The 25,065-nt window shown below is 58.5% G+C and overlaps 4 protein-coding genes across 14 annotated transcripts in view; all 4 read left to right on the top strand.

The window, feature by feature from the left end:
• UBAP2L (ubiquitin associated protein 2 like) overlaps nt 1–9,444 on the top strand; it is a 29,277-nt gene extending 19,833 nt beyond the window's left edge. For 4 of the 5 annotated variants that reach the window (XM_064401519.1, XM_064401518.1, XM_064401515.1 and 1 more), the window contains 13 exons: nt 425–614; nt 1,199–1,253; nt 1,670–1,844; nt 2,027–2,099; nt 2,714–2,909; nt 3,007–3,095; nt 3,722–3,775; nt 4,361–4,442; nt 5,526–5,743; nt 5,833–5,938; nt 7,049–7,116; nt 7,396–7,593; nt 8,471–9,444. In XM_064401519.1, coding sequence (XP_064257589.1) covers nt 425–614; nt 1,199–1,253; nt 1,670–1,844; nt 2,027–2,099; nt 2,714–2,909; nt 3,007–3,095; nt 3,722–3,775; nt 4,361–4,442; nt 5,526–5,743; nt 5,833–5,938; nt 7,049–7,116; nt 7,396–7,593; nt 8,471–8,566 — 1,600 coding nt within the window. In that variant the 3' untranslated portion in view covers nt 8,567–9,444. The remainder of the gene's footprint in view (nt 1–424; nt 615–1,198; nt 1,254–1,669; nt 1,845–2,026; nt 2,100–2,713; nt 2,910–3,006; nt 3,096–3,721; nt 3,776–4,360; nt 4,443–5,525; nt 5,744–5,832; nt 5,939–7,048; nt 7,117–7,395; nt 7,594–8,470) is intronic. The other variant, XM_064401517.1, reaches the window with a different exon arrangement.
• Nucleotides 9,445–10,320: 876 nt separating this feature from the next.
• HAX1 (HCLS1 associated protein X-1) lies at nt 10,321–12,146 on the top strand. Its single transcript, XM_064401520.1, has 8 exons — nt 10,321–10,523; nt 10,656–10,864; nt 10,941–11,083; nt 11,190–11,235; nt 11,337–11,452; nt 11,541–11,691; nt 11,768–11,923; nt 12,013–12,146. Exons 1-7 carry the CDS (start codon nt 10,471–10,473, stop codon nt 11,881–11,883), a joined length of 834 nt encoding a protein of 277 aa, XP_064257590.1. The 5' UTR covers nt 10,321–10,470; the 3' UTR covers nt 11,884–11,923; nt 12,013–12,146.
• A 486-nt stretch (nt 12,147–12,632) lies between these two features.
• Nucleotides 12,633–14,670, top strand: AQP10 (aquaporin 10). The gene is made up of 6 exons (XM_064401521.1): nt 12,633–12,849; nt 13,447–13,573; nt 13,669–13,806; nt 13,893–14,011; nt 14,083–14,300; nt 14,371–14,670. The coding sequence occupies exons 1-6, from the start codon at nt 12,745–12,747 to the stop codon at nt 14,663–14,665; spliced, it is 1,002 nt and encodes a 333-aa protein (XP_064257591.1). The 5' UTR covers nt 12,633–12,744; the 3' UTR covers nt 14,666–14,670.
• Nucleotides 14,671–14,822: 152 nt separating this feature from the next.
• On the top strand, nt 14,823–24,832 carry ATP8B2 (ATPase phospholipid transporting 8B2). Of its 7 annotated transcripts, none has more exons than XM_064401508.1 (27): nt 14,823–15,115; nt 15,794–15,845; nt 16,545–16,658; nt 16,808–16,906; nt 17,063–17,124; nt 17,230–17,302; nt 17,672–17,745; nt 17,899–17,978; nt 18,203–18,361; nt 18,432–18,520; nt 18,594–18,790; nt 19,497–19,705; nt 19,849–19,892; nt 19,966–20,131; nt 20,207–20,395; nt 20,581–20,696; nt 20,847–21,011; nt 21,088–21,199; nt 21,324–21,429; nt 21,547–21,688; nt 21,774–21,957; nt 22,149–22,372; nt 22,643–22,726; nt 22,866–23,111; nt 23,198–23,336; nt 23,421–23,551; nt 23,644–24,832. In XM_064401508.1, exons 1-27 carry the CDS (start codon nt 14,838–14,840, stop codon nt 23,929–23,931), a joined length of 3,822 nt encoding a protein of 1,273 aa, XP_064257578.1. In that variant the 5' UTR covers nt 14,823–14,837; the 3' UTR covers nt 23,932–24,832. The 7 variants fall into 7 exon arrangements, with proteins under 7 accessions (XP_064257578.1, XP_064257579.1, XP_064257582.1 ...); XM_064401509.1 differs by having other exon boundaries at nt 17,675–17,745; nt 23,644–24,831; XM_064401512.1 differs by having other exon boundaries at nt 14,959–15,115; nt 15,794–15,852; nt 23,644–24,828.
• Nucleotides 24,833–25,065: the final 233 nt, after the last annotated feature.

The raw sequence follows: 25,065 nt of genomic DNA, 5'->3' as shown, positions 1-25,065 counted from the left end.
CTTGAACTGTGTTGTTGAAAACACAGACGTGTTGAAAACACAACTGCTCCATGTCTTTGGTGAACAGATTCTGAGTGTTGTCCTTCTTTTTGCCTGGCAAACTGGGACACAGCGGGGTAGGAGTATTTTTGGTGATGGTGTGTTTGTCTTCTGTTGGGCTGACCATTAGTAACTGGCCAGTCCCTTGGGTGGTGGCAGCTCCTGAAGTGTTGCCTAAGGCACAGCAGTGTGTGAGGCAAGCCTGGATGTCCATGGCTAGCCCTGCTCTCTGGGCATGTTTCTTGGCTTGGCTGCTTCATGTGGTGCCTTTATACTGATGCTTGGGGCTTTTTATCTTGAGTATTTGAAGAGCCCAGTCTGGGCCAGCAGCTTACAGCAGGGCTGTTGAGGAAAATGGAGGAATGCTTTTTTTTTCCTTTTGTAGTGAATCTTCATCCACAATTTCGTCCAATCAAAGCCAGGAGTCTGGTTACCAGAGTGGCACAATACAGACAGCAACATTTACCTCCCAGAACAGTGCTCAGGGACCACTGTACGAACAGAGATCCACCCAGACGAGGCGATACCCAAATTCTATCTCCTCTTCACCCCAGAAAGATCTGACCCAGGCTAAGGTAAGAGAACAGCTTTGCCCACCCATTGTGCTGAGTGAGCCTCATGTGTGAAGTGTCTTGGGGGAGGCTGAATGGCTTATCAAAGGGTTCTGTGATCCTTCAGCCTCACTGTGTGGCTCTCAGAGCTCTCTCCTGGCTGCTGTTTTGTGCCAGGGCCTGGACCACTGGGGTTATCAGCAGTCAAGGTGATTGCAGGGCATGTGTTGTGTCATGTACAGTTACCCTGCTAGAGAGGGGCATGCAGACCAAGAATTTTGTTTTGTGTTACGGATATGGTTCTTGTATGCTGCACACCAGTTCAGTAATGTCAGGCTTGGCTAATGAACTTGATTGAGAGTGTTGAGGCAGTGTAACTACCAGCAGCAGAGAAACTTTTTGCAATGATTTCTCTCATATACACTTGGGGACCATGCTGGCATGGGGCTAGTCCTTGGGACTGACCCAAACACAGTCTGGTGACACATGCTGGTAGCAGGACATTTTCATAACTGTGCAGGGGAGTGTGAGAGAGAGGTGACATTAGCTCTGCCTCTGGAAATGTGCAGCTATAATGCCCAGTACTTCTTTTTTCTCTTCTTCCTCAGAATGGTTTCAGTTCTGTACAACCCACGCCATTACAAACCACACAGGCTGTTGAAGGTAAGAGTCTTGCCACTACAGTGGGTGTCCTGTATCTCTTGTGCTCGTGTTCTGTGCTTTGAATGAGAAGTTTTATCTCTGCTAATAGCAAGTCCTTTTCTTTCTGGACTAATTGCTGCCATTCAGATTATTTGTTTGCCTCCAGACATTCATCTTTGTGCTGATCCTTGAAGGGTCGCCTATGACAATAACTTACTCTTGGTGTATGGAAGGCACTTCATCTGTAGGTCTTGAAGCTCTTTGCAGAGCCAGTGGTAGTGTTGGGGTAAAGTGAGATGTAGAACACAATCATAAGTGTATAACTGTTTGGTAGCACTGAGGGAAGCCCTAAATCTCTCAGCTCCTCTAGCTGAGCCCTTGTGTTACCCTCTGGAAGTCGCCAGTAGCTGCCCTTAACCCAAAGCTTTTGTTCTCAGGTGCTACGGGCCCTGCAGTGAAATCTGACTCCCCCTCTGCTCCCAGTATTGCCCCTCTCAACGATGGGGTGTCTGCATCCTCCTTGCTGACAACAGCCAGCCAACACTCAACAGCTCTGAGCAGCCTGAGCCACAGCGAGGAGCTCCCCAGTACAACCACTGCCCAGCTCAGCAGGTGAGCAAGGCGAGGTGGAGTTCTGAAGAAGCAGAACTAGAAGCAGGAATCTGTTGCAGACATCAGGGTCTGTCTCATACAGTGAGGAAGACTAAAATGACTCACCCCGTTCAAGCAGATGGGAAATGGGATGTTGACTCTCTCACCTTGGTCTGACAACGTTTTATTTCTCTTCCTGTCAGTGCATTACCCACCCAGCAGAACAGTCTGTCCTCATCCACATCCTCTGGGCGAACATCAACTTCAACTCTTCTGGTGAGTCTGAGTGTGCTCTCTCACTGTGTGCCCCATTTCTGCTCAGTTTGGCAGGGTCTGCTGGGGTGCCTGACCTTGGGGCTGTGGTTGTGGCAGGAGCTGCCAGGCTGCTGGAGTCTGGGTGTTGTGTGGAGAGAGACAACAGGGGGTAATGTCAGGACACTGTGCACCTGTGGCTCAAGGCTGTTGACACCCTGCCTGTTTCTGACTGAGCAGTGCCTTCTTTTGAGCCTGTAGTAGCCCTTGAAGGTGCTGCAAAATCACAGCCACATGTCAGAGCAAACTGGTAGCTGATGCAGTGGAAACAAATGTCTCTACTGCTGGAGCTCTTGCAGTACAGTTCCTGGGTATTGGCTTTTGCAGCAGAATAAATCACCCTGCTGCAGATGTGGTGTTGAGCCCTGCTCTGCTCATTGGACACATGTGTTGGGATGTAACCATGAGAGAGGTTTGTGAGCATGAGGGATTGGCTGCTGTCAGGACTTGGGGCTTAAGCCAGGCTCACTGCAGAAACATCCAGATGCAGACAGAGGTGCACGATGTCCTGTGTAGCAAATGTCCTGCACTTGGTTCCATCTGCCTGATCCCCTGACTCTCCTCCCTTCCTTCCCTAGCACACAAGTGTGGAGAGTGAAGCAAGCCTCCATTCTTCTGCTAGTACTTTCTCCACCTCCTCCAGCACGGTGTCAGCTGCCCCACCAGTTGTCAGCGTTTCCTCCAGCCTCAGCAGTGTCAGCAGCCTGGGCCTCAGCCTCAGCAGCAACTCCACGGTGACAGCCTCGACTCGCAGCTCTGTTGCAACCACATCAGGTACTGTCCTGGCTACTGCTGTACCAGAGAAGGGTTTGAGGGCTAAGAGAGCGAGCTTCTGCTGTTTGCTTCACTGTGGAACTTTGATTTTTTTCAGGAAAAGCCCCTCCCAATCTCCCTCCTGGAGTCCCACCGTTGTTGCCTAATCCATACATCATGGCTCCAGGGTTGCTACATGCCTATCCGGTGAGTGGAACTTTGCAGTGGTGTCATGCCACCAGGTCCCTCCCAGCTCCCTCTGCAGCAGGGAGGGATGTAGCATAGTGGGGAAACTGAAAACTGTGACATAGCCCAGCAGGACTGCCTTGGACAGGCAGAGTTTGGACCTGCTGTTTTTTTCCATGCTATCCATGTGCCCGTGGGGGTGAATGTGTGTTGTGATCACCCCAGGGCAGAGTCTACGTGCCTGTTCTCTGCAGCCTCTCCAGCCTTTTAAGAGCCCTTGGGCAGAGCACGGTGTGTGGAGGCACAGAGCTGTGTTAGAAATATGGTGTGACAAAGGGCACCCAGGGCAAGGGTAGCAACAGCCACAAAGTCTAGTAGGGGTGTGTGTCACACCCTCTCCTAAACCTGAGGACAGATTTCAGTTTTGGGATTATTTCCAGAGAAAAACTGTTGAGTGGCTTTATGGTCTGGAGCACTTTCCTTTGAGCAACTCACAGGAACTTCTGGCAGCATCAGCCTGTGTCGAGGCTCTGGCTGCCTACCAGCTACTTCTGGCTATCTCTCATGTTTATCTAAATGTTTAATCTTCAGATTGGGTGTCCTTATGTTGTCCATGTCCTCAGTGTCATCTCTGGCTCTTTTTCTAGCCACAGGTGTATGGATATGATGACTTGCAGATGCTCCAGACGAGATTCCCGTTGGTGAGTACTGCAGAATGACAAGGACATCCACTTCCACTGGTGCTGTTTGGGCAGAGACAGGTCAGCTGAAGAGCTGGCAGAAGGGGGTGCTGAGTGGATGCACCTCTGTAGCAGCAGTGAGGAGTTAATGAGTTGCTCCTTGGCACGTGGGGAGTTCCCAGTATGGGTTACTCATAAGCAGTGTTCTTTGTGCAGCCAAGGAGCACGAGTTACAGCAGCAGGGCTATTATAGAGATTCACCTCTGATCCATGACAGAGCCAGTGACTAAATACCTGATGAGAATGGGCTTTATTTAGCAACAGGACATGTCCGTTTTATTGTGAAGAGGGGGGGAAAGTCCAGCCAGTTAAAGAGCTGCATACCAGTAGACCTTATCTGGTTCTTCTAATAGCCAGATGAGGGGGATGGTACATGCTACAGAAACCTGGGGCTGCTGTAGGTTATGATCAGCCTGGATGTGGCTGGTTGGACTGCAATACTCAGACATATCTTCAGTTACAGTACAGAAATTCCTCTCTCCCAAATATACTGCTTTGCACTTTGGACAAAGCTGATAAATGCCTTCTTTTCTTTTTATTCATCAGGATTACTACAGCATCCCATTCCCTACACCCACCACACCACTGACTGGAAGAGATGGCAGCCTGAGCAGCAATCCATACTCTGGTAGGGAAAAAGACTGCTCTGATTCCCTTCCCATCAGGGATTGTGCTGCTTCTACTGGTGTCCTGTGTCTTTGTTCACTGGAGCTACCTCTGCACCTGCAGTGTGCCTCCTGCACTGCTTTTGGTTTGGAGCATGCTTCTCACAGCTAAATCCTTGCCTTCCTTTGAGTATCTGGTTGTGTCAAGGTCTGATACAGAGTAGGACTTAATGGGGCAGTTGGAAAAGGAGTGAGAAGGGCTGAAAGATGCAAGGCCTGCAGCTGGGGGACTGTTTTCCAGGTGGTAAGCAGTGCTTCTCAAGCACTGAGAGTAAAAATAGAAACACAACATATGGAGAAATTAATTTTTTTAATATGGGACAGTCTCAGAGAAAGCAGGTGGGAAATTTGGGACCTGTCAAGCTCAACCCAAGCACCCAGTGGGTGTATGACCTCACAGTGACCTTGCTAAGTGTGTTAATGCATTGCCAATCTGCAGTGGGCACTGATTGAGCTTTCACATGCTTTAGGAATTGTTGCACTTGGAGGTTCACTCTTTTTCCAGCACCACTTCTCGGCTTTGGCAGGAGCTGGTTTGTGTGGAAGTGCTTTTGCCCAGCTGAGGCTGAAAGCTCAGAGCTCTATGAGCTTTGAACTGTGTGAGCTCTGAACATGAGAGTGTTTGCATGGATGAGCCAGGTGAGTGCTCATCAAGATCAGAACAGGGAGCTTCCCCCAGCCCTGCAGCCAAGCCCTGCACAGCCCAGGCAGGGATCTGGGCTGTGTTCAGTCCTGCTGGTGGTGCATGGAGAGGGACAGCTGTAGCATCAGGCTCTGCTAGCAGGTTTATCCAGTGCCAGACTGTGGGCTTTGCTACTGTGGCTTCCCTTTGCCTCTGAAGTCTAGTTGGGCCAAGGAGCAATTAATAGCTTCACCTTATCAGTGTGCAAAAGTCTGAGGACCACAGTCCTTGGCACTGGCAGGAGGTGGGGGGAGGGGGATGTGACTGAAGTCACTGTTTATCAAAAGACCGTGTCACCTTTGGGCTGAGTGGAAATTATTCAGGCTCCAGCATCTGTTCCTCACTCTCACCTCCTCTATTCCAGGTGACTTAACAAAATTTGGCCGTGGTGATGCCTCTTCCCCTGCTCCTGCAACAACTCTGGCGCAGCCCCAGCAGAGCCAGACCCAGACTCACCACACCACGCAGCAGACGTTCCTGAACCCGGCGCTGCCTCCTGGCTACAGTTACACCAGTCTGCCATACTACACAGGGGTACCAGGGCTCCCCAGCACCTTCCAGTACGGGCCCGCCGTGTTCCCTGTGAGTTTCCCAGAGGCGAGGTGTGGGATTTGGACGAGAAGGGTGGTACAGCAAAGCCTCTCCTCACTCTGTTCCTCTCTGTTCTGTAGGTTGCTCCTACCTCTTCCAAGCAGCATGGTGTGAATGTCAGCGTCAATGCATCAGCAACACCTTTCCAGCAGCCCAGTGGATATGGCTCTCATGGGTACAGCACTGGTAAGAGACCCCCAAGAGCACTTTCCACAGCAGCAGGGCTTGCTCCCAGTCTTACTGGCTGTGATAGGGACTGCTGTCTTACAGCAGCAATAGAGAAAGATTCCAGGGGTGCTGCTCCCAAGTAGTTTGATTATCCTTAGAAAGGCCCAGGATTGTTGTGCATCCAGGTCTGAAGCAGGTTTGGGGGTTACAGATCACTTCATGCCCTCCTCTGTGCCCCCACAATCAGCTGCCTGGGCCCTTGGACTCCTATCAGAAGCTTAAGCTGCTGAATTGTTTGGTTTGTTGGTTTTTTTATCTGCCTATAATCTCATCTGTTAATCTGTGATTAACAGAACAGCAGTTGTTCTGGATTTGAAGTTGTTTCCCACCAGTGTTTGGCAGACACTTTCTAGGGAAGTGTCCTTGATTCAAAGATGCAGGAAGGTCATGAACCTGCTGCCTGTCTTGGTATTTGGTTGATGTCTGGCTGACTTACACAGGGCTGCATTTGGCTCTCTCTACCAGTCTTAAAATTCCTTTTGTCACTTTTTTCACTGCATTAGAGCCCTTCAAGATAGTCTTCTCTCTTTAAGAAGGTATTTCAGCTTTGTACCAGGTCACCTGGTGCTGAGTCCTTCAAACTGCTTTCATTTCAGCACTTTTTCCAGCTATTAAATGATGGCTGAGGTGTCCTCTGGGCCACCCTCTTTTATGGACAGGCAACACCCCATGAGGCTTGTGTTGTCAGTCACTGCACCAGCCATCCCAGCCTACAGCTGAGTTGCCTTTACATGCAATTGCCTGTTTTACACCAGAGGAGCTTTTGGGCTGTCCTTGCTGCTGTGCCACATGCTGTGGGTTTGTTTTCCTGTCTGTCCATTGTGTTCTCCAGCTCTCCTCAGACCTGTTGTTTTCCATGTGTTTCTCTGGGTGGCAGCCAGCCCTTCAGCTGGTTTCTGAGGGCATTTTGAAGCAGTGTGTGTCCAGAGCAAAATAACTTACATGGGCACTTTGCATGTGGTCAGGCCAGTCTGTCTGCAGATCTCTGAGCACTGGAGCTCTCCACCAGGTGCTGCTCCTGCTGACCCACTGGCTGCTGCCTAACACCCACCTCTCCCTTCTCCCCAGGTGTATCCGTGACATCCAGTAATACAGGCGTGCCAGACATCTCGGGCTCTGTCTACTCCAAAACTCAGGTTAGTGTCTGTGTGCTTCCTGCATTGCTGGTGAGGAGAAGCCAAGCCTCTCTGGGCAATGAGCTCTCTTTCCCCTTGGATCAGGCAGCCAGGGAGAAGGGAAATGCCTGACCTTTCCCAGCTTACAGCATTTCCAAGCTCAGAAAGAGCCATAGGAAGGGACTTTATCTGTTCTCTGTACCACAGGCTGACTCTGGGCCTGTGACGTGTTTGATAGGGAGGGGCACACTGCCAGCCTGGCTCCCCGCCCTTATTCTGCCTTTGGCATCTCCTCCTTAGCAATCCTTCGAGAAGCAGGGATTTCACACTGGAACCCCAGCAGCCTCCTTCAACCTGCCTTCGGCGCTGGGCAGCGGCGGCCCCATCAACCCCGCGACAGCCGCGGCGTACCCCCCCACCCCCTTCATGCACATCCTGACCCCGCATCAGCAGCCTCACTCGCAGATCCTCCACCACCACCTGCAGCAGGATGGGCAGGTAAGCCATGCCCCTGGCGCCTCAGCCCCTTGCTGGGGTATCTCCCAGGGTTCTTGCTCCTCCTGTACTTCCCTGGTCCCTCTGTCCCTCCCTGCCTCCTTCCGGACACATGCAGTGACATGCACATGCTCACACCTGCACATACACACAGGGCCAGTAAGAGGATGAGGAGGTGAGAAGGAAGGCCTGGGGTGTGTGCTCTGCCAGGGTGGGTGCTCAGCACAGCCCCCCTGCTGCTGGGCTGCACCAGGTATGGCCAGGTAGTGCCCCCTCATGCAGACACATCTGGGGCACCCTGATCCCCCACCATCCTCAGAGGGGGCAGCTCCCCAGGCCAGCACCAAAGGGGTTCCTTGCCATAGCCACGACCCTACAGGAGCTTTCAGGTCTAACAGTGGATTTCTATTGTCATAGTTTGTCCCTTTATTTTACATATCCTGGTACTGCAACAGCTTCCATATTTGCAGATGATACTGTGCTGCCAACGCCAGCAGGAAGATCAGGTAATGAACTCTCTGAAAAATGCATTGCACTTGCTGTGGGCTCTGCCCCTGCCCCGAAGGCTCCCCAGGATCACATAGCCCCTTCCTTCTCCCCATGGCCCTGCGAGGAGAGAGGCCCTCAGGCAGTATGTGCACACACACACACACACGCGCGTGCAGACACAACCACACCGACCCTTCCTTCCCCGTGTCCCTTCTCCCTGCTGGCCTGGAGCAAGGTGTGCAGCCCAGGGAGGGTGCTGGGGGCACAGACGGTGCAGCTGCGAGGTGCTGGAGGCTGAGCTGGGCCCGGGAGTGCCAGCGTTACCCCGTGGGCAGGCTGGGGCCGCTTCCCCTGCGCTCACCACCCGCTTCTCCTGTGCCCTTTCCCGCAGAGCGGCTCCGGGCAGCGCAGCCAAGGCAGCTCCATCCCCCAGAAATCCCAGGCCAACAAGTCCGCCTACAACAGCTACAGCTGGGGCGCCAACTGAGGCCGGGCCCTCGCCACCACTTGCTTCCGGAAGAGAATCCCAGTGACCCCGATGATGAGGAAGGATCCCAGGGAGGAGAGAGCCCTGCGGCGGGGAGCGCCCGGGCCCCCAGCCCCAGCAGGGCCCCGCAGGGCAGGCCGCAGGCACCTCTGCGTTGTCTGTCTTCAGCCACTTTCCTGTTGTATGTAATATAGAATTTGTATTTTTTCTTTTTTTTTTTTTTCCTTTTTTTTTTTTTTTTTTTCCTTTTCTCTCTCTCTCTCTCTCTCTCTCTCTCCGCATTCAGATCTGAACCGTTTGCCGTAGGGGCCTTTTTTGGTTTTTACTCCTTTCTATCCCCTCTCCTGTCCCCAGAATCTCTCCGATCCAAAGGAGTGGAAGCTGCGAGTCGCCTACAGCAAACCCCCTTATTATTAGGATTAAGACCAGTAATTGATATGAGCAGCATTGTAAGATTAATTAGTTGAAGTGTTTTTTTTGTACCGTGTTCTAAATTTAATGGATAAATGTGTCTTGTATATAAAAACAAAAACCCCATGCTGTCCTCTAGTTCTCTCATTTCTCCCCCACCCCGCCGAGGGGTCCCCCCTGGTATTTTATGTTCTCCATCTGCGTCCCTCCATCCTCACGGGCCCAGAGTGCAGGTCCTGCCCTGCTTGCACGCTGTAAGTATCTTCTGCTTTTGGGTTGGGGATTTTTTTATTTTCTTTTTATTTTCCCTTTTGTTTTGTGGGGTTTTGTTTGGTTTGGTTTTTTGGGGTTTTATTTTTGGTTTTTTTTCTATGCAGTCCAGATCTTGTACTTTTCAGTTCCACCTGATCCCTTCAGCTGCAGCCCCGAGCGGGGATTTACTGAAGAGAATAAAGATCACAAAGTGATGTGTGTATTTTTTCCACCTTCTCAGCCTCATTCCCTATTTTTGGTGCAGGGGGTTGGGTGGCCCTGGGCAGTGGGGGCAGCTCTTTTTTTGTCCCCTCCTTTTGTGGATTTTTCCTTTTCCCAGCTGCAGCGCTGAGCAGCAGGATGCCAGCACAGGGATGATGCCCTCCCTTCTCTGAGCCCCTCACCCTTTGTACTGAGCTCTGCCTCTGTCCCCACTGCTGTTCCTCCCTTTGGGGGTTCAGGGGTGCTCTCCCCATCCCCATTTCCCTCGAGGAGGGTGCTCACGGGGCAGGGAGGGCAGTGAGACACGGGAGCAGTGCCTGTCCCCGCTGGCCTTCCCCTCACCCTCCGCGCTGCCAGCTCAGGGCTGGGGGCGCAGCTGGAGCCCGCCGGTGCTGCGGGGGCTGAGGGCTCGGCTGCGGGCACAGAGCAGGGCTGGGAGCCGCTGCGGAGCCCGGGGCAGCTCCTGCGAACAGCACGGAGCCGCGGGGCCGGTCACACCGGGGCTGCTCCGGGCCCTGCGGCTCTGGGGGAACCCGGGCCCCTCACACCGGGACGGCTCCGGGCACCACGGGCCCCTCACACCGGGACCGCTCCAAGCCACACGGGCCGGTCACATCGGGGCTGCTGCGGCTCTCAGGGAACCCGGGCCCTCACACCGGGACGGCTCCGGGCCCCACGGGCCCCTCACACCGGGGCTGCTGCGGCTCTCGGGGGCCCGGGCCCCTCACACCGGGACGGCTCCGGGCCCCACGGGCCGCTCACACCGGGGCGGCTCCGGCCCCTGCGGCTCTGGGGGAACCCGGGCCCCTCACACCGGGACGGCTCCGGGCCCCACGGGCCGCTCACACCGGGGCTGTTCCGGCCCCTGCGGCTCTCGGGGGTCCCGGGCCCCTCACACCGGGACGGCCGCGCTGCCGCAGCGCCTCGCGACACCCGGCGGCGCTTTACGGCCGCGGCGCTTGGCGGCAGCGCGACCCGGTTGGGACGGGGTAACGGGACCCGGCGGGACCCGGGGCGGGATGAGCTTCTACGACGCGTTTCGCGGCTTCTTCGGGTTCCCGGGACGGTGCAGGTGACCGGGACACCCTCCCGTCCCCTGCGTGCCCCCGGCCTGTCCGTCTCTCAAGCGCCCGTTGCCCCACCGGCGCCGGGCCTCCCCCGCTTGCCGCGGGCTGTCCGGTGTCTCACTGCCGCGGTCCCGCAGGCCCCGGGACCCGCTCTTCGGCGGCGCGGCGTGGGACGACGAGGAGGATGAGGAGGATGGCGGCCCGTCCATGTCGCAGCCCCCTCAGGACTTCGCGTTCGGGTTCGGCCCCGGCTCGTCCCGCGGCGCCTTCGAGGAGCTGTTCCGGGACATGGGCGAGCTCCTCGGCGCGCTGGGCGGGCTCTGGGCCGAGCCCCGGCAGCCTTTCGGTGGGTACGGCAAGGGCCGAGCGACGCTCTGGGGGTCCCCTCGGCTCGGCCTGACCGCCGCCCTTGTGCTGCCCAGAGCCCGCCCTGCCCGGCCCCGCTGAAGGCAGCGCTCGGCGACCGCTGCGGGACTCGATGCTGAAGCACCCGGAGAGTCCCGCGGCCAGCGCGGCCCCGGGGAGCTCCGGCGATCTGGCCCGGCCATGGAGACCCTTCTTAGGGGTGGGTGAGGGGTCTGGGCTGTGCCTCCCGCAGGCTCAGCAGTGGTGGCCAGCTCTGTGCTGGTGCTTTGTCGCTGCCGTCAGCGGTGCGGGGCTTTGTCTTGCAGCTGGAAGATGCTCCCCGGGCTCCTCCTGCCCTCAAGGAAGACCAAGGTGGGTGCTGGGAGCAGGGGCTGAGGCGCCTCTGCCCTCCTGCTCCCCCGACCCGTGCTGCCAGCCTCTGGGGAGTGTCCCCACCTTCCATCTCCCCCCAGACCTGGACTCCCAGGTCTCCTCCGCCGGGCTGGGAACCATCCTGAGACCCACCGAGCCCGAGCCCCGCTCTTACTTCCAGAGCGTCTCCGTCACCAAAGTGACTCTCCCTGACGGGGTGAGTGTCCCTGCGGGGCTGCGGGAGGCCGGGGGACGCCGTGCCCGTGGCCGGGGGGCGGTCTCTCAGGGCTCGGTGCTGCCCGCAGGGCGTGGAGGAGCGCCGCACCGTGCGGGACAGCCGGGGCCGCAGCGAGACGACGGTGACGCGCCGCCGGGGCGACCAGGCCTTCATCACCACCACCAAGGAGGACGGGCAGAGCAGGGACTACCGCGAGGAGGTGGTCAACATGGATGACCGTGAGTGGTGGGGGTGTGGGGAGGACGCAGAGAGTGGGCAAGAGCCCCGCTGAGGGAGTTCTCCCTGCCCTCCCAGGGGAGCTGGCGCAGTTCGCTGGCACGTGGCCACAGCAAGAGGTTCCTGCTGCCAACCCGGGTGACCCCTCCTCTGTGCTGGGCAGCTTCTTCCGACGCTGGTTCTCGAGGTGGTAGCAGTGTCCAGTCCTGATTGAGCAGCCCGTGTGTGTGACAGGTGCAGGCTGGGGGGACCCTGGGCTTGCCAGGCCTGTCAGAGCAGGCAGTGGGGCAGCAGGATCTCCTCACCACCTGTTTTTGTTGTAGATGGGTCAGATTTTGCTGGGAAGTGGTGCCTGGGCTGGAGGCTGTCCACCTTCTGCAGCGCTGCAGAGCCACAGGGAGCCCTGTGGGGGTCAAGTGTATGTGTGTACAGAGCAATAAAGTCTATTTATGCTAAATGGTGACTTTCCGTGCTCCTTCAGACTGGAATCTCATGCGTTTGGAGGCAGATTCCCCTGTCCACCAGGATGACTCTGGGGGGCTGCCTCAGGGGTGCAGGTGATTGCTGGGCTCCTGCACCTGCACTGCTCCCTTCTTAACCTCCCTGTCCCTTTTCCCTGCCTGATGCTGTGCTAATGCCTCCCCTGGGCCACTCTTGAGGGCCTGGAGGCCTTTCCAGGACCTCTTCATTAGTGTTGTCTGCAGCTGTGGCTTGGGCAGGGATGTGGCAGGGATAAAGGGGGTTCCTGGGCAGGCAATCCCTGTGCCTGCTCAGCCGAGTGAGGTCTTGGCTCCCCACGGCCACTTGGGGATCAGGGTGTTGCTGCCTGGCCTTGCCCTGCTGGGGTGCAGCATTGTCACAAGGTGTCCCCGGCCACACACAGGACTCTGGTCGCTGCCAGGCGTCTCCCGTGGTGCAGCCATGATTGGTTTAAAGTCTGCACATAATCACCCACCTGGCTGTGGGGCTCATAAAACCTGCTGCAAATTAGACATCTACACCACTCTCACCGCTGCCACCGCTGCTGCTGCTGCTGCCTCTGCCCAGCTGGCACTATGGGCACCACTTCTTGCTTGACGAGGGTGCAGGGGCTGCTCCGCATCCGGAACCAGCTGGTGAGGGAATGCCTGGCTGAGGTGCTGGCCACCTTCGTGATGATGGTAAGCAGGGCACGCAGGGGGGTGGCATGTGAGTGTGACAGGGCTGGTGGTGTCGTGGTGGCAGGCGCCAGGGGTCCCAGGGCTCTGCTGCTCGGGGTTGGAAGGGTTTGGGGCTGCGCCCCACTCAAATGTGCAACTCGGCGCTGCCTGTCCTCCCTCTTGGACCCTGTTCCCACAGCATGGTCCACCCTGTGCCATGGCAATCAGGGTGTGGTGCTGGGCAGTGTGTGCTCTGATAGCTCCTGCCTCAAAACAGCCAAAGGTTGGGGCTCTGCTGCAGTTCTTAGCATTTGGGCTGCATCCCAGGGTGGCAGATGGTGTGCCTGGGGCTGTGTTGGGGCACCTCTTCCCCAACTCCTCCCCACAGAAAACAGTTTATTTAATTGCTCATAATTTAGTTACTTTGCCATCAAAACCACAAGTGAGGGCAGTAACCACCTCCCTGCCAGTCCCTGTCTGGTGTCCAAGTATTGGGGAGCAAAACCAGGGGGGCAGCACCAGCACAGCCCTCACCTTGCTGCCCTGCAGTACCAGCAGTGGGAGGGTGTCAGCACGAGGCCACCAGGGCTGAGGTGGGGCTCCATCCCTCTTCTCCAGACAATCACCCTGGCCAGCGCTGCACAGAAGATTGCCTTCTTTGAGACGAAGGGGAACCTCATCACCAGCTACCTGGGAGGCGCCCTGGGTGTCATGGCAGGCATCTACACAGCAGGGGGAATCTCTGGTGAGACAGAGGAAGGGGTTCCAGCTCTTGCCATCCCCTGGCTCTGAGTCCCCCAGGACCCTCCACTTCCAGACCTTCTCTCTACTCCATTGCAGGGGCCCACATGAACCCAGCGTTCTCCTTAGCCATGTGCCTGATAGGGCAGTTTCCCTGGTGGAAGTTTCCCATCTTTGTGGTTGTGCAGATCGTGGGATCTTTCATATCTGCTGCAGCTGTTTACGTCCTCTACTATGGTATGGGGGAGGAGCATCAGACAAGGGAACCCCACGGTGACGCTGGGGAGGCCAGCCTTGTGTACATGCTCTGCCTCTGCCCCCAGATGCCATCTGGCACCATAGCAATGGGACCCTTACTGTCACTGGCCCCCAAGAAACCGCCTCCATCTTCGCCACTTACCCTGCTGACTTTGTCTCTGTCGCCAATGGCTTCTTGGACCAGGTGGGTGCCACTGCCAGCTCCCCCAGCCCCCTCAGTCCCCGTGGTGCTGAGCTGCTGTGCTGTCCTCGCAGGTGATCGGCACAGGGGTGCTGATAGTGGTTGTCATGGGCATCATGGACCCCCGCAACAAGCCTGTCCCCAAGGGCCTGGAACCAGTGGTTGTGGCTCTCTTGGTGCTCTCCATTGAGTGCTCCATGGGGGCCAACTGTGGCTGCCCCCTGAACCCTGCCAGGGACATCGGGCCCCGGCTCTTCACCTATCTGGCAGGCTGGGGCCCAGAGGTTTTCAGGTGGGTAAAGGGAAGGGGGCGAGGTGGGGATGGCAGGGATGATCCTGAGCCTACCCTGTCCCATCCTCAGCAGGGGCAATGGATGGTGGTGGGTGCCACTGGTAGCACCGCTGCTGGGGGCCGCCGTGGGCACGTACCTGTACCAGCTCTTTGTGGCTTTCCACTACCCGGCGGAGGACAGCAAAGACCTGGCAGAGCAGGGCTCCATCGTTCTGGTCAACACCGCCATCGGCGCAGACATTGGGACGTCACCCAAGGAAAAGGACAGTGCCGGGGAGACAGTGCCTGCCCAGTACCCCCCATCACCAAGCGCCAGCAGCACAGTCCCCCGCACAGTCACTTTCACACCATTAAAAGAGTCCTGAGGGCACGGGGTGTCTCGTCTGTGGACATGGGGGTGCAGGGATATGGTGGAAAACCAGCCGGGCCCGGCTGCACGGGGGACCCCAGCCTTGGGGGGGCTAATGCGGGGGCTGCCCCAGTGGGACCGGGGGCTGCCCCAGTGGGGACCGGGGGCTGCCCCAGTGGGGACCGGGGATGTCCCCGGCACTACCCCGGCCACCCGTGCGGCTGTCTCTGCCCCGGGACTCGCCCGGAGCCGGCCATCCCGCCGCCGGGCCCGCAGCGTGGGCCGGCGCTCCGCCGCTTCCCCGCGCCCCCCACCTCACTTCCGCCGCCGACCGGCGCCGCCGCGGCCATGGGGAGCTGAGGCGGCGGCAGAGGCAGCGGCCCCGGCCCGGCCCGGCCGCCCGCCCGCTCCCCATGGGCTGCGGGGCCGCGGGACATGGAGCGGTGCGCGGCCCGCCGAGCCCCGGGTAAGCGGGGCCGCGGGGGCCCGGGGGAGGCCCGGCTGCGGCCCGGCCGGCTCCGCTGGGCCCCGGGGCGCTGTTGCCCCGGTAACGCCGTGGGGCGGGAGGGCCGGGCCGGGCCCCGGGAGATGTCCGAGGGGCGGCAGCGGGTCCGGCGGGGCGGGGGAGCAGAAACGGGGCCGGGGGTGCAGAGATGGGGCCGGGGGTGCAGCTAAGCGGGGCTGGGAGCGCGGACTTTGAGGGGTTGGAGGCGCTGGACTGGGGATGCAGGAATGCAGCAAGGCTGAGGGAGCAGAGGTGTCCTCTGGGCGGGCGGTGTCTGGGCTGGAAGGGTCCGGTGACCTCGGGGTGCCGGGAGATGCAGAATCTGGGAGTACAGGTGAGTAGAGCTGGGGGTCTCGCAGTGCAGGCTTGGGGGCATCTGGGGATGCAGAATTTGGGGGTGGAGTGCAGTTAAGCAAGGTTGGGGTTCAGGGTGTGCAGGGGTGCAGGTGCTGGCATGGGGGAGCACAGGACCTCATGACACAGCTGGGGGGACTCCCTGTTCCCTGCCTTCTGGGATTCTGGGGCTGGCTTGGCTCTCAGGACGGAGAGGAGATTTGGGGTGTCGGGGTTCTGGGGGTGTCTGGCTGCAGATACAGGGGGTGTCGGGGCGTATGGGGGTGACGGGGCGCTGTGTTGTAGAGGAGGAGCGTCGAGTGCGAGCCAACGCGCGGGAGTACAACGAGAAGTTCCAGTACGCAGTGAGTGAGGGGCGAGGGGGGGCTGAACCCCTTCCCGGGCTCCTCGGGCAGGTCTGTGGGGCTGGGGTGTGGATCACCCACACCTTGCTGGGGCAGTGGGGAGTGGGGGAGGCATAGTGAATACAAAATAGATGTTTGTCCCTGGAAAAGTGGTGCTGGTGACATGAATGCCAGTATAGCTGTGGGGCCGGCCGGGGCACAGTGCACTCCATGTGGAGGATTCAGCCCGCCCATCCTTGGCCGAGGTCCAGAACCCTCCGGCTCCGCCCAGATCCCAGCCTGGTCCCGCATCCCAGTGTGGATCACGGGGCAGCTTCTGAAGGTGCCAAGGGAAGGCAGTGCTCACCTTGACCTCGCCCCACGCTGGAGGTTATCCTTGGCTGCTCCAGAGCTGGCTGCAGAGAGGGGAGAAGGGGGTCTGGGTTGGGGTCACCCTTGTGGGGGCCAGGTGCTGCTGCTGGAAGAGGCTGGTCCCAGGGTACCAGCTGGTGACTGAGCCCGAGGAATTGGCTTCCCAAGGAAGCTGCCAGAGGTAGCACAGGAGCAGGAGCCTGACCCCCCGTGAGTTTTACCCTTACCATGGCAAAAGAACATGGTGAGCCACAGCCCCTGCCCTCCAGAGTGATCTCATCTTGGGGGGTTATGGGGCCTCAGCAACCTGTGAACCCCCTTCTTGCCCCATCTGTCCCTAGAGCAACTGCATCAAGACCTCCAAGTACAACATTGTCACCTTCCTGCCTGTCAACCTCTTCGAGCAGTTCCAGGAAGTGGCCAACACCTATTTCCTCTTCCTCCTCATCCTGCAGGTGAGTGCAGTCCTTCCCTGCCTGGACATACTGCAGGGCTCCAAGTAGTGCCATACTTTGGAAGTGGGGAGGTTTGGCACCCTCCAGCAGGGGCAGTATGGGCCTGAGGCTGGCTGGTTCCTGTGTAATTTCTTGTTCCCTGTCCCCAGCTGATTCCTCAGATCTCTTCGCTCTCCTGGTTTACCACCATCGTGCCTTTGGTTCTTGTCTTAACCATCACAGCTGTCAAAGATGCCACCGATGACTACGTGAGTGCTTCCCCCTGCGCCTCTCTGCCCACTGGGCAGGGGCTTGGGGTGCTGTGCAGGGTGCAGTGTCCGTGGCCATGGCATTTGAGGTGCTGGGGGAGCACAGGACCCCATCCCCAAGAGGCTGACACTGCTGTCTCTTCCCCTTGCTCCCAGTTCCGCCATAAAAGCGACAACCAGGTGAACAACCGGCAGTCTCAGGTCCTGATCGGTGGAGTGTGAGTGTCACGGGCACAGAGCAGTGCACAGGGAGCCAGGGACCCTGTGGGACATGGCAGTGGGCAGGGCAGTGGCCTGACTGCAGTTTGCTGTCCCCTCTGCAGCCTTCGGCAGGAGCAGTGGATGAACGTCCGTGTTGGAGACATCATCAAGTTGGAGAACAACCAGTTCGTGGCGGTGAGTGCAGCCCTGAGACAAGTATGGTTCCAGCAGGGTGGTTGGCACACAGGGACCATGGAAGGGTGTGGTGTCACTCCCACTTTGCTTTTGTGCTCCTCTGCCACTTCCCAGGGTGGGGACATCAGGGACTTCCAACCTGGAAGTTGCATTTAGGTTGGGGCCATGGTGGAGCCATGTTTTGAACTCTGGGGATCTGGGCACTTGGAGCGATGGTGGCTAGGCTCAGGTGCAAAGGACACGTGGGGTTAGGGACAGCCTTTGCAGATGCTCCAGGGAGTTCCAAAGACATCCAAGGGCCAGGGGCTTCCCTGAGGAGGGCATGGGGGAGCCCCAGTGTTGGCACAACCCTTCACAAGTCTCTCCCAGCAGGCTGACCTCCTCCTCCTCTCCAGCAGTGAACCCCATGGGTTGTGCTATATAGAGACTGCAGAGCTGGATGGGTAGGTGTCCCTGCTTGCCTTGGAGGGGCAGGGAAGGCAAGAGGTGGGAGTGAGAGTGGGCTGCAGGCAGGGCAGGAGCTGCTGGGCAGCACCTGCAAAGGCTCTCCCTGCCAGGCTGTCTCTAACCCACATGTGGTGCCTTCCTGCCTGCAGAGAGACCAACATGAAGGTGCGTCAGGCCATCCCCGTCACCGCAGAGCTGGGGGACACCAGCCAGCTGGCTCGCTTTGATGGTGAGTGCCTGTGCCCAGCCCTCTGCCACGGGGCAGCCCCCACGTTCCTTCCTCTGTCACCCTTGGTAGGTGACAGAGGTCCTTGACAAGGACCAGCCACGTGGCACTGTCATTCTGCGGCTCGAAGCGGATCTCTGGGGAGCCAGGGATGGTGCTGGGAGCAATGGGATGGAGCTGGCCCTGTGGAGAAGGCAAGTCCCAACTGAGCCATACTGTGCACCCAGGTGAGGTGATCTGTGAACCCCCCAACAACAAGCTGGACAAGTTTGGTGGGACACTGTACTGGAAGGAGAACAAGTACCCCCTGAGCAACCAGAACATGCTGCTGCGGGGCTGCGTCCTGCGCAACACTGAGTGGTGCTTTGGCCTCGTCATCTTTGCAGGTGGGCTGAGGCAGCAGCTGCTGCACACAGGGGAAGGAAAGACACCCCCTGATGCCTTCCTGCTCCCCAGGACCTGACACAAAACTGATGCAGAACAGCGGCCGGACCAAATTTAAGCGGACAAGCATCGACCGGCTGATGAACACGCTGGTGCTCTGGGTATGCAGCAGGGAGATCCTGGGAGCCCTGGCTCTGACCCAGTCAGGGCTCTGATGTACTGTCCTGTCCCCAGATCTTTGGGTTCCTGGTGTGCATGGGAGTGATCCTGGCCATTGGCAATGCCATCTGGGAGCACGAGGTGGGCATCTGCTTCCAGATCTACTTGCCCTGGGACGAGGGGGTGCACAGTGCCTTCTTCTCTGGCTTCCTCTCCTTCTGGTCCTACATCATCATCCTCAACACTGTGGTGCCCATCTCGCTCTATGTGAGGTAGGGCAGGGGCCAGAGGGGCTGGGCAGGGGCTGTGTGAGAAATTCGGGGTGCCCTCTGGGGAGGGGAGACAGGGATGGAGATCCACAGGCAGAACAGTGTGTTCTGTGGGTGGGTGTGGGCTACTCTCTTGGTGACAGGCCATGTCTGCCTTCAGGGACACCCCAAGATCTGAGGACCCCACAGGTCCCTCAGGGCCCCCCTGGCTGTGTCTGGCTGCTCGTCTCCCCCTGCCCTGGCTGCACGCTGGCTATTTTGCTCTGCCCTCCTGCAGCTCCCAGGCTCCTGCACTGTCCCCTTCTCTCTCTCTTTTAATTTCTCTCTCTTTTCGTTCCCCAGCATGGGTTCTGTCACCCTTAGCCCCGAGGTAAGAATGTGTCACCTCCACCCCTCCCACTCATTGCTGTCTGCCCTGTGGTCTTGGGAGGGGCTCAGGGTTTGTAGGTGTGTGAGATGCCTGGGGAGCCCCATGGGCTTCCCCCTGGGTGCCTTGCCTTGGTCCCCAGCCCTGGCTTAGCGGTGGCTGTCAGCAGGAATGGGTTCCCAGCCCCGGGGAAGGGTGTGGGAGCTAGCAAGCCGTGGGGGGCACCGGGGGTGCTGGAGTGCCCAGGGCACTGAGGGTTTGGGGTGGGCATGTGTGTGCCTGTCGCTGGCTCAGCAGAGCGTGCTGCCCTGCCCCAGTGACACCCAGCCATCCTTCCTGCAGCGTTGAGGTGATCCGGCTTGGGCACAGCTACTTCATCAACTGGGACAAGAAGATGTACTGTGCCAAGCGCCGGACGCCGGCTGAAGCCCGCACCACCACCCTCAACGAGGAGCTGGGGCAGGTGGAGTACATCTTCTCTGACAAGACTGGCACCCTCACCCAGAATATCATGGTCTTCAGCAAGTGCTCTGTGAACGGGCACAGCTATGGTGAGCGCCAGATGCCAGAGCCAGGCTGGGGCTCCCCACCTGTGTTTGGGGCAGTCAGGGGACAAGGGAGAGCGTTGTGGGGCAGCAGCAGCTGCCGTGGTGTTGGGTCTCTGTCGTGGTTAACTCCATACCCTGTTTTGCAGGTGATGTGCAGGACATGCTGGGTCACAAGGCAGAGCTGGGAGAGGTAAGGGTGCTGTCAGTTTGGTGCCTGCCCACGCTAAGTGCCACGGGGGGTAACCCCAACTTTGCCCCTGCAGAGGCCAGAGCCTGTAGACTTCTCCTTCAACCCGCTGGCGGACCCACGGTTCCAGTTCTGGGACCCCAGCCTGCTGGAAGCTGTCAAGCTGGGAGACCTCCACGTGCACGAGTTCTTCCGCCTGCTCTCGCTCTGTCACACCGTCATGTCCGAGGAGAAGAGCGAAGGTAGGCGTGGGGCAGGATCTGTCCCTGTGGGTCACAGGCCACTGTCACTGTCCCTGACCCCCGTGCTGTCCCCAGGGGAGCTGTTTTACAAGGCACAGTCCCCAGATGAGGGAGCGCTGGTCACAGCTGCCAGAAACTTCGGCTTTGTGTTCCGGTCCCGCACGCCCAAGACCATCACAGTGCAGGAGCTGGGTCAAGCTGTCACCTACCAGCTGCTGGCCATCCTGGACTTCAACAACATCCGCAAGCGCATGTCTGTCATCGGTGCGGTCCTGGGCATGGCACGGGGGCTGGCAGGGCCACGTGGGGCTCTTTGTGGTGTGCTGGGGGACCAGACCAGTGCTGTGGGGATGTGACTGTGGAGGCATCAGCCTGTTGGTGGCTGGAGGTCAGAGCAGAACCTGCTCCTGCACCCCTGAGGCAGGCATCTTTTCCCCTCCTCCCTGCAGTCCGCAGCCCTGAGGGCAAGATCCGGCTGTACTGCAAAGGTGCTGACACCATCCTGCTGGAGCGGCTGCACCCCCTCAACCAGGACCTGGCCAGCGTCACCACCGACCACCTCAATGTGCGTGGGGCAGGGTCCTGCAGGCAGCGTGGGGAGGAAGGAGTGGCTGCCCAGGAGCCTGGGCTGGGCTTGTGCCCTGTCCTAAGAGCACTGCTGGGGTCTGGGGACACCGTCAGGGTCTCCAGCACACCCAGCTCTGACTGCTTGCAGGAGTACGCTGGTGAGGGGCTGCGGACGCTGGTGCTGGCTTACAAAGACCTGGAGGAGAGCTACTACAAGGACTGGTCTGAGCGGCTGCATCGAGCTGGCAGCGCCCCTGAGGCCCGTGAGGATCACCTGGCTCGGCTCTACGACGAGGTGGAGCATGATATGATGGTAGGTGGGCTGGAGGCTGAGGCTGGTGGTGGCTGGGGGCAGTCCCTGCTGACCTCCCACCCTTTGGGTCCCCAAGCTGCTTGGAGCCACAGCCATCGAGGACAAACTGCAGCAGGGGGTCCCCGAAACCATTGCCATCCTGACGCTGGCCAACATCAAGATCTGGGTGCTGACAGGGGACAAGCAGGGTGAGGCGTGGCTGAGGTGGTGGCTGGAGATGAGGATATTTGTGGGCTGGATTCCACCTGCCTGGGATCCCTCCTGCTCTCTCCTGAATAGCCTCTGGCTCAGCCCTTGATTTCCTGTCCTCAGAAACAGCTGTGAACATCGGCTACTCCTGCAAGATGCTGACAGATGACATGACAGAGGTGTTTGTGGTGACAGGCCACACTGTGCTGGAGGTGCGAGAGGAGCTAAGGTGAGGGTTGGGGGCCAAAAACACACAACAGTGCCAGCGTGGGGCACAGCTGCAGCTGGGGGAGTTAGAGCTATGGCAGGGCCCTGAGATGGAACCCTGTGCCCCCTCTCTCCTCAGGAAAGCCCGGGAGAAGATGATGGATGCGTCACGTTCTGTGTGCAACGGCTTCTCCTACCAGGAGAAACTCTCCTCCAAGCTTACCTCTGTGCTGGAAGCCATCGCGGGCGAATACGCCCTGGTCATCAACGGGCACAGCCTGGTAGGGCCCTGGGAGTGCCAGGCAGGACGAGGCCCTGTGCCTGGCTGTGGACCATGATCCCAGCTGTCCCTTGCTCTCCTTGCAGGCCCATGCACTGGAGGCAGACATGGAGGTGGAGTTCCTGGAGACAGCGTGTGCCTGCAAGGCTGTTATCTGCTGCCGTGTCACACCCCTGCAGAAAGCCCAGGTGGTGGAGCTGGTGAAGAAGTACAAGAAAGCCGTCACTTTGGCCATTGGGGATGGGGCCAACGATGTCAGCATGATCAAGAGTAAGGCCTGGGATCTGGGGGACCACAGGAGAAGACAGGCCACCCCCCCTGCACCATCCTGGGGCCCGTGGGAGCTTCTGTGCTCACCCTTCTGTGCCCCACAGGAACAAAGTGCCTGTGCTGGGGGTGCTGCTCTCGTCCCCTGTGCTCCTGGCAGCCCTCTCTTTACCTATCTCTCCTTCCCTCCACAGCTGCCCACATTGGGGTGGGCATCAGTGGGCAGGAAGGCATCCAGGCCGTGCTGGCCTCCGACTACTCCTTCTCCCAGTTCAAGTTCCTGCAGCGCCTGCTCCTGGTGCACGGGCGCTGGTCCTACCTGCGCATGTGCAAGTTTCTTTGCTACTTCTTCTACAAGAACTTCGCCTTCACCATGGTCCACTTCTGGTTTGGCTTCTTCTGCGGCTTCTCAGCACAGGTGGGTTGGTAGCTTTTCTCACTGGGAGCTGGGGAGGGTTTTCCTGCAGGGCTCCTCTGCTCTGAAGCGTGTTCAGGTCCATGGACTCCCTGTGGGGACTCATCCTGAGCCAGGACACAGCCTGGCATCCAGCGTGCAGTGTGTGAGGAGCCTGTGGTCAGGGTGGGCAGTCCTGGGGGGCTGGAGACAGCTCTCCTGAGGGACTCGGGGGCTGGCTGGGGCACAGGGCGGGCAGGTCTTGTTCCCTGCTGAGTGCTCTGTTCCATACAGACAGTGTATGACCAGTACTTCATCACGCTGTACAACATTGTCTACACGTCGCTGCCTGTGCTCGCCATGGGTGTCTTTGACCAGGTATGGTGGGGGGTGGTGAGGAGTCTGTGCCCACCCTGTGGGAAGAAGGGCTGCCTGAGTCGAGCTGTCCTTGTCATTCCATGGGCTGTGGTGGAGCCTGCTCCTGCCCTGGGCTAAAGGGAGGTGCCCATGCCCCCAGGATGTGCCAGAGCAGCGGAGCATGGAGTACCCCAAACTCTACGAGCCTGGGCAGCTGAACCTGCTCTTCAACAAGCGGGAGTTCTTCATCTGCATTGCCCAGGGCATCTACACCTCCATCCTCATGTTCTTCATCCCCTACGGTGTCTTTGCTGATGCCACCCGTGATGATGGTGCCCAGCTGGCCGACTACCAGTCCTTCGCCGTCACTGTCGCCACCTCCCTCGTGATCGTCGTCAGCGTGCAGGTAGGGATGTGGCTACTCAGCCCCAGACCTTCAGGGCACCTCAGGCATTCCCTGAGCCTTGTCTCTTCCTGCGTCCCCCCTACTAGATCGGGTTGGACACAGGATTCTGGACAGCCATCAACCACTTCTTCATCTGGGGCAGCCTGGCCGCCTACTTCGCCATCCTCTTCACCATGCACAGCGATGGCCTCTTCAGGATGTTCCCCAACCAGTTCCGCTTTGTGGGTGAGTCCCTGCGTGCCCCGTGCTCCCCACCCCGGCAGGGTGCTGCCTTTGCCCAGCCCTCAGGGGGGTCATTCTTTCCCCCAGGTAACGCACAGAACACGCTGGCCCAGCCCACGGTCTGGCTGACCATCGCCCTCACCGCCGTAGTCTGTATCGTGCCCGTTGTGGCCTTTCGCTTCCTTAAGCTGGACCTGAAACCCGAGCTCTCGGATACGGTGAGAGTTCGTGGCTGCAGGAGCTGTCACTGGGTCCCCAGCCCTGAGGAGAGGTGGTTCCCCAGGGCCCTGACCCTGCCCTGTGTCCCCAGGTGCGCTACACTCAGCTGGTGCGGAAGAAGCAGAAGGCGCAGCACCGGTGCATGCGGCACGCAGGGCGTGCGGGCTCACGCCGCTCTGGCTACGCCTTCTCCCACCAGGAGGGTTTTGGGGAGCTCATCATGTCTGGCAAGAACATGCGGCTTAGCTCCTTGGCACTCTCCAGCTTTGCCCCCCGCCCCAGCGCCAGCTGGATTGACACCCTGCGGAAGAAGAAGGGCTGCGAGGGCAGCAGTGCCAGCAGCCCCAGTGGTGCAGCAGACAAGACTCTCAGGGTGTGAGGCTGGAGGGGGTCACATCCCCTCCTGTGCAGCTGGGGGCTCCCCTCCTCTGCCCCTGGCAAAGCCCCTCGTCAGCGGGGTCCCATGGCAGGAGCAGAGGTGATGTGGGAGCCGGCGCTGAGGTTTGGAGGAGTCTGGACTGTCGCCTTTTAGCCAAAAAATACACCCGGGGAGGGTGGATGGATGGATGGATGGATGGATGGATGGATGGATGGATGGATGGATGGATGGATGGATGTCATCACCATCAGCCCCCTGCACCCCCTGCTCACTCCTCCATCAGTATTCAATTCCACTGAGTGCAGACACCCCATCGCACATGAATGTATCGTACCAGAGGTGCAGGGCTGTGGGAGGACTGTGGCCTCTCCGTGGCCTTCACCCACGTGTCTTTTTTTTATATAAACAAAAAAAAAAAAGAAAAAAAATACCCCCCCCTTAAAAAAAATAGCAACCAAAACAAAAAAGTTAAGGGAAAAACCCTCTGAGTTTACAGTGACTCATTTCTTGGCTGGGTACTGGGAGGAGCGGGGAGGAAGGTCACCCTCCTTGTCCCCCTGCCTCAGTTCCCCAGGGCGGTTGGGAAAGGGGAAGTGTTGTGTGCCACAGGGAGGCTGGGGTTTGGCGGCTGCCGTGATTCACTCCCACCACGGTCTTGCGCAACGCTCGGCCTGTGCTTCCTCCCTGCTCCTCCTCCTCTCCATCTCCTGCGGGACTGAGCGCTGCTGAAGTGTGGGTGGGCAGTGGGGGACCCTGGGGAGCCTCTGGGGCTGTTGGGGTCCCAGGGACGCGGTACCAAAGAGGAGCTTGTTACGACGGGTGTTGGCGAGAGCTGGAGGGGGATTTTGGGGTTGTTTCGGTGGAGGGGCCGCGGATCGAGGCAGGGTGATTTATGGCAGGTTTCTGTGCGGCGGGATGGTATCATTTTATGGTTCTTGAGGAAAACAAAAAAGAAAAAGAAAAAAAAAGAAGAAAAAGAAGAAAAATAAAAAAAAAGAAAAAACCAACAACAACAAAAAAACCAAACCAAAAAAAAAAAAAAAAAACCAAAAAAAAAAAAAAAACCAAAAAACAAAAAACCAAAAAGACCCCCAAAAAACAAAACAAAACAAAACAAAAAGAAACGCAAAAAAA

This window comes from Passer domesticus, chromosome 32 (assembly GCF_036417665.1).
Source record: "Passer domesticus isolate bPasDom1 chromosome 32, bPasDom1.hap1, whole genome shotgun sequence".
Taxonomy (NCBI): domain Eukaryota; kingdom Metazoa; phylum Chordata; class Aves; order Passeriformes; family Passeridae; genus Passer; species Passer domesticus.
Note: the sequence above shows the minus strand (reverse complement) of the source record. Positions and strands in the feature narration are given on the sequence as shown.